This window comes from Ursus maritimus, unplaced genomic scaffold (genome assembly GCF_017311325.1).
Source record: "Ursus maritimus isolate PB19 unplaced genomic scaffold, ASM1731132v1 scaffold_19, whole genome shotgun sequence".
NCBI classification, from domain to species: Eukaryota; Metazoa; Chordata; class Mammalia; order Carnivora; family Ursidae; genus Ursus; species Ursus maritimus.
In genome coordinates this window covers 51605787-51615911 of record NW_024424341.1, presented here as the reverse complement: position 1 = coordinate 51615911, position 10125 = coordinate 51605787, and the positions used below count along the sequence as shown (strand labels likewise).

The window sequence follows — 10125 nt, the reverse complement described above, 5'->3', positions numbered from 1 at the left end:
GCCCGCGGAGGAGACGGTGCGTGCGCAGGCGCGAGCTGCGCGGGGCGGTGCAAGGAAGTTCAGAACACACCCCCTCGAGATTGGGGAAATGGGTCGGTCGCCAACGTGAGGCTCATTTGCATACTGTACTCCGCCCCTTATGGGCGAGAGGAGGAAGACTGTTAGAAAGGGCTGGATCCGGGAGGGGTGGGGGGAGTTCAGCAGTTAGGCCAGCGACGTGTGAGGGGCATGCAAACAATTAGCATAGGCCGGCCCACCCTCTCAGAGTCCCTAGCCCCGGAGAGTGACGCGTACCCGGGCCGGACAGCGGCATGCTAATGATGTTATTTACATGGACAGCCCCGCGTTCTCGAAGCCCAAGAACAGGACAGTGAGAGAGAAATGTCTGCGCAGTTAGTTGAGAAATGTATGTAAATGCGCAAATTAGTAAGTAATTTACCTAAGTACTTTCTGTGACGGAGGGAAAAAAGTGCGGAACGTCCCTCAGAGAGGAAGACAGACTGGAAGGGATGGCACACTATGACCCGCTCCACCCTGCCCTTTCGGGACAATTGTGGTACTCTGAATAAAGCGACCTAGTAAAGCTACTCAGAGTACGCAGAGAAGACATTTATCTAACAGCCTCGGGTCTAAGAACATTTTTGGGTGACCCAGCCTGGAAGGACTATGCAGATGCGGTCATTTAAATGCCTCGCTCCTCCACCGTCGCCAGGGCGTGAGTGGGGGCGCTCAGAGGCTCAGGCCTACCCTGTGGATGGGCTAGTGCTGACTTGGGGATGGCAGAGAAGTTGGGGGTGGCATGAGGGGGCTGCACCTGTCCCTGGCAGAGTACTTGTATTATCAGTTCACCAGGACACAAAGAGATAGACACCCGTTGCAAGTATGCACAAGTCAGTTGCACAAAGGCCTACAAAGTTCTCGGGGGCATACTCAGGGTTTATGGTCACACGCAGCTGTATCAAGGGTGCCAAATTCACACAAGACAAACACAGACCTCAGGGGCATAAATGCACAGTCACACATGCAACAGTCAGACGCTGCCTGGGGTCTCCAAGCATCAAAGATGCATGGAGATCACCTACAGGCCCGAATTTTCATTCCCTGGCCTTGGTCCCAAACACCACCAGCCTCATGGATGCAATCGCCAAGGACACAAAGTAGTCGCAAGCAACAGTGTCACACTAACAATCAGCACATATTCACACACACATCACAAACACAGGCCATCAGTGCTACACAGGTGGGCCTCCAGCATGCCTTGTCACAACACTGGCAGTTACAGACTCCCTCCACAACACCACCTGAGTCATGGTGTCCCCTCCACACCATATCCAATCCAGAAACATGACCCCCACACACCATGACACATGGTTCTTCCATCAGGGACCTCTTCTGTCTCCCCTCCCTCCCCATCACCCCAAAATAAGAGAGGCCAAGACACAGGTGTAAACAATGCTTTATGGGGGTGGAGTGGGGACGGGACAGGCCTCCGGGCAATAAATAACACGTACTCGCAATGGCAGGGAGCTGGGGCCAAATGCCCTGGTCTCAGGCTTTGGGAACTCTTCGAGTATGGTTAGGGGTTCCGGGGGGACAGGGGTTAGCCAAGACAGAGGAAGCAGCAGCAGGTACGGATTCCCCCTTCCCCCATGGCTCAGTCTTGCCCCTCAGCCAGGCCCCACTAGGCCAGGGAAGGGGGATAGGTGGCGGGGCAGCTTCTCTGGGGCCAGGACAGGTGAGGGGCTCGGCCTCCCAGGGCCTGGGTCTGGGCCCTGGCCAGAAGGGCAGGGCTGGTCCTGGAGAACGGGTGAGCTGAAAGAAAAGTGTGTGGTGAACTAAAGGGACCCTGGGTCAGCCTGGCTGGTGTCTCTGTCTCATTTCTGGGTATCTTCCTGCCCTCCTATCTGTGTTTGTCTGTCCATAGCTTCCTCTTTCTTCCAGAGTTTGTACACTGTCTGATTCTCTGTTTCTTGTCTGCAGGTAATTTGGGGCTGTCTCTCTGAGGGTACTTGCATATCTCCCTGTTTGTCTCAGAGGGCTGACCCCTTAAGTCTGCAGAGGGGTATCTCAGTATCTAAATTTCACGTCCCCACCTTGGTATCTCTGTGTCCCTCTTGTTCCTGGATCACCCTAGCTCATTCCAGTGTTTTCCAAACTGAGGAGACACCTTCAGTTAGTGGTTGTTGCTTCAGCTACAGATAGCATTACCTGGGAGCTTCTAGAAATCTGGAAATCACTTCAGAATCTCTGGGGGTGAGGCCCAGGCATCAGACTCTTTTAAAGCTCTCCAGGTGATTTCAATGGGCAGCACTGCATTAGTGGGTTGGGAAATCAGTGTGGTGGGCCTTGGCCAATTTTTCAATGAAACAGAATAAAATAGAATAGAAAATATCAGAGGGATGGGGCGCCTGGGTGGCACAGCGGTTAAGCGTCTGCCTTCGGCTCAGGGCGTGATCCCGGCGTTGTGGGATCGAGCCCCACATCAGGCTCCTCCACTATGAGCCTGCTTCTTCCTCTCCCACTCCCCCTGCTTGTGTTCCCTCTCTCGCTGGCTGTCTCTCTCTCTGTCAAATAAATAAATAAAATCTTTAAAAAAAAAAGAAAAGAAAAGAAAATATCAGAGGGGTATTGGTCATGTCATAAGAGTATCGGTCCATACCGACAGCAAGCAGATTGGTGTGTGTCAGAGGCTGGGGATGGGGGGTGGGAATGGGGAGTGATTGCTTAATGAATATGGGGTTTCCTTAGGGCAATGAAAATGTTTTGGAACATTTTCATGGCTAATGTATGCCATGTGAATTTCACCTAGATAAATAACAAAAAACAAAGAATATTGGTGCTATAAAAATGTTTCAGCTTTATGTGTGTGTAACTGCATCAGACTGAGATGCGTAAAATGTATTTTCTCCTACAGATTGCAGTCAACAAGGTTTGAAAAAGCACTGTCTCATTACCTTTGATTCACTGAAGGCAAACTCTGAAACGGACACTATCCTAAGCCCTCAGGTGAATACACACCCATCCATTTCTACGCAGCCCAGACTCTTTAAAATGGATAGTAAAAAGAAAAATAATAACCAGCCCTCATTTCTTCACTAAGCGTCAGCCCCTCTGCTAAGGACTTTACATGAATTAATGTAATTAATCTTCTCGACACCCAGAGGAGGTAGGTACTATTATTAGCCCCAATTTTACAGGTAAGGAAACCAAGAACCCAGAGTGATTAAGTAATTTGCCCAGAGTCACGCAAGTAGGAAGTGACAAGTCAGAGTTCAAACCCAGGCAGCCCAGCTCTGGAATCTCTGACCTGTCACCTCCTTCCCTTCCAGATGGGGAAGACAAACACAATAATGTTCAAGTGTTCAGAGCTGAATGCTTTAAAAAGTAGGGGGCAGCTGTGAGACCAGCCGGCTAGAGGTAGTGACCCCAACTGGGAAGCTGATAAAGGTATCCTGCAGGAAGAATCATTCTAGCAAAGACCAGATGATGAGGGGCAGTTGGCGGAAGAAAGGAGGCTGGAGGACAGGCACGCCGAGCCGAGGCACAGCAGATGCGGAAGCATGGAAGGAAAGAGGGCTGCCTGAAACACTCACCCTTGGCTCCTCTCTCTCAAATGCCATATCCATTCATCAGGAAATCATGTTGGCTCTGCCTTCAAAGTATATCCAAGGTCTGAGCTCTTTTCCCCACAGCCGCCCTGGAGCCGCCAATGGTTGGAAGCCAGGGCGGGGCGGGGGGAGGGGGGGACGTGAAGCACAGGGGGAACTGGCAAGACATACACACTCTCGAAAAGATGGGGATGGGACCTCATCCTGTAGGACCTTGCAAGCCCAGCAAGGAGTGTGGAAGCAAGGCTTCCTGAAGGAGGGGAAGGAGGGAAGAGAGGGAAGGAACAGTGTTCCTGGCAGAGGGAAGAGCATGAATAAAGACCCAGAGAAACGGGAAGAACTTCAGGGTGGCTGCAGCGGCCTGAGCGGTGGGGAGAGGTGTGAGCTGAGGCAGGTGAGGCTGGCAGGGGTAAACACCAGGCTAGGAGCTTCGGCTCTGTGCCATGGACCCTGGGAGCCATGGGTGGTTTTAAACGGGGGAGGGACAGGATCAGATTGGTGCTTTAGAAAGACCCAGTGGCTACATCAAGAGGGGGCGAGACTGGAGACAGAGACCAGGGAGGATACAAACCTAGCCACGTCTCAGTCCCTCCTCTGCCCGTCCCCCCCGCCATCTGTCTACCATTGTCTCTCAGTCTGACTCTGCGGTAGTCTCTCACTGGTCTCTCAGCAACCACTCCTGCCTACCGCCCCCCTCCTCTATATGTGGCCAGAGGGATCCTAGGAATACCTGAATCAGGTCCTGTCCCTTCTCTGCTCAGAGCCCTCCCATGGCTCCCATCTGACTAGGGATATAACCCAGAACCTCCTCATGGACAGCAAGGCCCTGTCTGCTTTCCACCACCTCTGACTTCTCTCCTGCTCACCTCCCCTGCCCCCCAACACACACACATACTCCACTCCAGCCACACCGGCCTCCATGGACTTACTCAACCAGGCCAGGCATGCCCCTACCTCAGGGCCTTTGCACTGGCTGTTCTCTCTGCCTAGAATACTCATCCCCCAGGGACCCATATGTCCCCCTCATTCCCCTCCTTAAGGTCTTTACCCAAATGTCACCTTTTCAGTGAGGGTTTCCCTCATCACTGAAAATCTCCACTCCTCCCCCCTCCACACTTTCCCTTTATTTTTCTTTATAGCTCTTATCTTCCTAACTACTATATCATTTTCTCATGTGTCTTGTTTATTGCCAGTCTCCTCCCAAGAGCATGTTGGCTCCACGAGGGCAGGGACTGTTTGGCCCACTGCTTGCACAGGACCTGGCACACAGCAGGCATTCGATAAATATTTGCTGAATTATGAATGGGTGGGTCAGAGATCCAGGGCAGAGAGCTGGTGGCAAGATGGATAGGCCATCCCCGAGGCCAGGACGCTGGCTCCTTTCACTCGACTGTATTTGCATCTTTCTCACTTTTTCTCTCATCGCCCCTCCTTTTCTGTGTCTCTGCTCCATATTCCCCCCTTGCCGGAACCCCACCCCTGTCGTTCCTGGGCCCCAGGCTCCCACCTGGCTCAGCACACGTCTCAGCAGCCACAGGGCTGAGGGGCCACGGCCTGGGCGCTCCGAGGCTGCCTCAGTTGGCGGAGTGAAGCATCCCCGTACTGAATGCCTGAGCCCATCCTCTCGGGGTCGAGCTCGCCTGGGGGGGTGCAGGGGAGAGGTCAGGACTGGTCACCTGGAGACCCCTGGGCCCTGCCTTCCTCTCCCACTCCCACTCCCACTCCCACTCTGGGCAGTCAGGGGCCTCACCTGAGTCGATTTTATTCAGGATGGTGCGGGCACACTTCAGGAAAGCCTCTTCCACGTTCTCACCCGTGAGGGCACTAGTCTCCAGGAACATCAGCTCTGGGGGACAGGGCCTCGGTCAGTCCCCACCCTCCCCTTGACAATGATCTGCCACCTCTCATTCTGCTCCTCAAGCTTCCACCTCTGCCCTCACTCCAGGCCCTTGCCCTGGGCCCCCCTCCCCAGGTGGTTCCTGCCTGCACACCTCCTCCTCCAAAAAGTCCTCTCTGACCTCCCAGCATGCATCAGGTGCCCTCTCAGCCCCCTGGGCTCCCAAAGCCCCCTGTGCCTCCCCTCTCCCGGCCCTGACCTCTCTGGCCTGTCACTGTCTGGAAAGGGTCCTGTCTCCCTTCCCTACCCACTGGACTGTGAGCCCGTGAGAGCTGGGCCCAGGGTGTCTTTAACGTTATGTCCCCAGCACCATCTAGGACAGGCCCAGGCCCACCACAGTTTGCCCTTTAGCCATGTGACAAGGCCTCACAGAAAGTAAGAGCCAGGACTCAAGCCCACATCTTTCAGGATGGCAAAACATCCTCAAACCTGGAGGTTACCAACTGGAGGAACGACAGACCCTGAGCTATAAGGTGTTTGGCCAACACAGAAGTTCTCAAATGAGTTTATAGTCGCACACCTTTTGATGTGGCTGTCAGTCCGGTCCACACCCCTAATGCTAGTGGCTGCTAACTTGGGGTCTACCCTGTCCTATTTCCCTTATTCACAAAACAGACCTGTCCCCTCGAGCCATCGGAGTTTGCGACCTCCATGTTACACCAACACCCTGCACTGGTTGAAGGCTTCTTAGCAGCCAACATTAACCAAGCGCCCGCTCCCAAGTCCAGGGTGCTGGGGGCTCTCTTGGGACCGACCCCCTTAACCATCATGTACAACGTGAGGCAGAAACACTGTGATTCCCACTTCCCAGATGAGGAAATAGGACCAGAGTGGTCACACAGCTCACATGTGGCAACACTCGCATTTGAACCCAGACCTCTCAATCTCCACATTCCCCTGCTAGGCACAGCTACAGAGAGCCCGGAGGCCCATGGGCCCCAGTGGATGGCCCCTGCTTTTCTGCTGAGCCCCCTTCCCCACTGGCCCACCATAGGGTCCTCACCATTCTCCTGGGCAAAGCGGGAGGCCTCTAGGAAAGTGACCTCGCGCTCGGGGTCCAGGTCTTTCTTGTTGCCACAGAGGATAACCACGATGTTGGGGCTGGCCAGCGTGCGGGCGTCGGTCAGCCAGGCAGCCAGCGAGTTGTACGTCTCCCGGCTATAGAGAAGGGAGAGAGGAAAGAGGGAGGCAGGCACAGGATAGGGGCCCCACCCATGCCCTGCCCCACTCTCCCCGAATCACCCACCTGGTGATGTCATACACCAGCAGGGCTCCAGCCGCCCCTCGGTAGTAACTCCGTGTCACCGACCTGTGAGGCCAGGGGGACCCAGTCACCCCCGAGGCTGGGGTCTGCCCTGAGACTGCCCCCCTCTGCGGAGAGAGACTGGTGGTTCGGAGGCCCCCCCCTTTACTGCTGGCCCATCCCCCAAAAGCTGGCGGTGGTCTGGTGTCACAATTTCCTTCTCTGCTGGTCTCTCTGCCTCCCTCAATCTCTGTCTCCCTTAGCTGTCTGTCCGCCTGCCTCTGTCGGAGTCTCTCCCTGTCTTTGACTCTCTCTGTGTCCCTGTCTTTATCTCTTCATTGGCCTGTGTCTTTCTGCCTGTCACTCTGATGTGTGTGTCTCTCATTCCCTAGGTCTATCTCTGTCGCTCTGCCTGTGGTTCTCTCATCCTCACTCTTGATTTCTCGTGCATTCACTCATTCCTCATTTCCTGCCACCTCCCCTTCGCCCAGTCCTGGCCAGGCGCTCTGCAACTACCTCTGCTCGTCCCTCTCCTGCCATGTCCCAGGGACGCCCTGTTCCCAGGGTGGCAGACTGCGCATCTCGATGTCACCTGTCTGGGTCCCCCTTGAACTCAGGCAGTCATTTCACAAGCATTCACTGAGCACGTACTGCAAACCCAGCACCAGCTGCATACCCTTCGCCCTGTCTCTCTCTCACACAGCGAATCAATGCACCAATATTAACTCAGCAGCTACTATGCCCTGGCCTGGGGCCCACACCTCTCCACGGACTCGATTCCCTCATGTCCCTCCTCTCTCTGTCTCTGTTTCTCACGCTCAGGGTTTCCATGCATCCACCACCTTGTCTACAGCCATTTCCTGAAGGTTCTTTCCAATCTGCCACACACACCCATTTCTCCATCTGTCTGGCTCTGCCTGTCCCACCTCCCGGTTTCTGGCTCTGACCTGTTTCTCTTTGTGTTTCTTTATCACCCTTCCCTTGCTCTTCTCAGTGTCAGTCTTTCTCTGTCCCGTTCAGAGTGTACCTGTTTTCCAGTTTCCCTCTCTTTCAATCTCTCCCTTTCCACGTCTATCCCTTGCCCCCACCCCAAGCGCCTCTCCCTGGGCACAAGTCTCCATCTTTCCAGCCATCTATTGGATGGCCTATATAGGGTCGATCTATTGCAGTCTCTCTAGGGTCTGTGAGTCCCTTCATTATACTCCTTTCTCAACCTCATTTTCCCTCGCTATCCCTGCTTTCTTTCCAGGATCCCTGCTCTCTCTGGCTGAAGGTACCTGTACCCAGTCTCCGTCTCTCTCCCTTGGCCTTGCCTGCCCTCTCAATGTCTCTGTGCTCCTGTTGGATCTCCAAGTGACTGCACACACCTCTCTCTCCCCATCTCCCTCTCCCATTTTCTCTCCTCTCTCCTCTGCCCCCCTCCCTTGGGAGCCCGGCCCACCTACCGAAACCGCTCCTGGCCGGCTGTGTCCCAAATCTGGAGTTTCACAGTCTTCCCACCCACGTTGACCACCCGAGATCCAAACTCCACGCCGATTGTGTGGTTGGAGTCCTGTTTGACTGGGAGTGGGAGGAGAGAAGAGGCAGTGCAGGGGCTCAGAAGATTCCCTGATCCCAGGCCTCCTCAGTCTGTACAAAACCATTCTCGTTGCTGGGGTGACTGAGGCTCAGGGAGGATCTAGCAAACACGAGGGCCAGGCAGCCAGCCCTGCCCCTGCCCCCACCATGCCCACACCCACAGTTCAGTGCTCCCGGGACCACTCCCAGAAACTCACACTTATTCTCAATGAATTGATGAAGGAGACATGATTTGCCAGTTCCTGCACTGCCAATCACCAGGAATTTGAAGAGGAAGTCTGAGCAGATGGAGCCAAGATCAGGGAAACCCGTACGGAGAGAATGATAGAGGGCAAAAGATGGAAACCAAGAGACCGTCACAGTTACAAGGGGACAAACAGACACAGGCAGAAACAGAGCAACAATAACAACAGCAACAGACAATTCTTATACAGTGCTTACCATGTAACGCACAGTTCTAAAGTTCTTTACTACAGCAAGCTCACTTATTCCTCAGAAAAACTCTATGAGGGAGGTATACTAACAAGTATCCCTGTCTTCCAGATAAGGAAAATGAGGCCAGAAAGGTTAACTGGCTTGCCCAGGATCCCATAGCTGGGCAGGGCTGGGATTCGAACCCAGGTCAACTGGCTCCAATGTTCAAAAGCTTAGCTATTACCTTGTTGAAGCCTCTTGAGAAGCCACCTTATCGAGGACCACAGGCTTGCCCTTGCCCCTCACTTCACCTCCTACCACCCTGGCCTTCAGTCTATTCCCTGAAAATGGCAAGCTGGTTCCCGCCTCAGGATCTTTGCACTTGTTCCTTTGGCTTTTCCCTACTTGTTGAAGGAATGTGGCTCCTTCTTACTCTTAAACTAGTGCTGTTTCTGCCGCACCCTGTCCTTCCACCTCCTCTTCATCCATTCATCCAGATTTTCCAATTCTGGGTCCCTCCATCCCTCCCTTTACCCAAGGCACTGCCCCTAGTCTCAAGTTTAAGCACCACCCCTTGCCACTAGTCCCTCCCACCACCTAATTCAAGGACAACTCATCCCCAACCACACTGCGGACCTCTCAAGCCACAGCAGTCTCAGGGTCCACAGCATCCCCTTGGGGTTCTCGCAGCCCACCATCCTCAAGCCCTGCCATTCACACAGTCAGCCTCACCCCATCCACTCAGGCTCCGCCCACCCTTTCCCTCACGGCCTGCGCAGGTCCATCAAGACGGGCTCCCTCAAATCCCGCCCCAGATCTCTTTAACCTACACACCAGACCCTCAGGCTCCGCCCAAATCGATGGAGCTCAGCCTCGGACCCACTAAACCCCGCCCAGCATCCACTAGGCTCTGCCCCATGCCAGACCCCGCCCCCTGATACATAAGGCCCCGCCCCATTCCCCAAAGGCCGCATCCTCCCCGGGCTCAGACCCCAGACCCCGAATTCGGCCCACCACCCTCACCGTAGGTCTCGGCCATGACTCGGTCGCGGCCGCTTGGGGCCGCAATATGGCGCCGCGGCCGCGCCTGCTCCTCGGCTGGCAGCCGCTCCGCTCCGGCTGCAGCCCCGGCTCCTTCCTACTCCCGGGGCCGGCGCCGCCACTTCCGCCTCCACCCCCCTACGGCGCGACCCGCTAGGGCTGCGGGATACCAGGCCACGCTTCCCAAAGGCAGGGATTGGCGAGCTCGGCGGCCAGGAGGCGGGACAAAAGGCGCGGATTGGCGGCGTGAGAGGGGACGGGCCAAAGGGGGAGGGACCAAGGCGAGCGATTGGCGGAGCAAGTGGGAAGGGACCGTACAGAAATGCTTAGCCGAGCTGAGAAAC

General features: G+C 55.1%; 1 protein-coding gene across 3 annotated transcripts; it reads right to left on the bottom strand.

The window, feature by feature from the left end:
* Positions 1-1440: 1440 nt before the first annotated feature.
* Positions 1441-9940, bottom strand: RAB4B (RAB4B, member RAS oncogene family). 3 transcript variants are annotated; one of them, XR_005835742.1, is made up of 9 exons: positions 9764-9940; positions 8524-8604; positions 8194-8308; positions 6752-6814; positions 6509-6663; positions 5359-5454; positions 5116-5248; positions 3594-3652; positions 1441-1812 (listed from the first exon to the last, which is right to left on the bottom strand). XR_005835742.1 is itself a non-coding variant. In XM_040634004.1 (8 exons), exons 1-7 carry the CDS (start codon positions 9777-9779, stop codon positions 5133-5135), a joined length of 642 nt encoding a protein of 213 aa, XP_040489938.1. In that variant the 5' UTR covers positions 9780-9939; the 3' UTR covers positions 1441-1812; positions 5116-5132. The 3 variants fall into 3 exon arrangements, 2 of the variants coding, with proteins under 2 accessions (XP_040489938.1, XP_040489939.1); XM_040634004.1 differs by lacking the exon at positions 3594-3652 and having other exon boundaries at positions 9764-9939; XM_040634005.1 differs by lacking the exons at positions 3594-3652; positions 8524-8604 and having other exon boundaries at positions 9764-9939.
* Between the last annotated feature and the right edge of the window lie 185 nt (positions 9941-10125).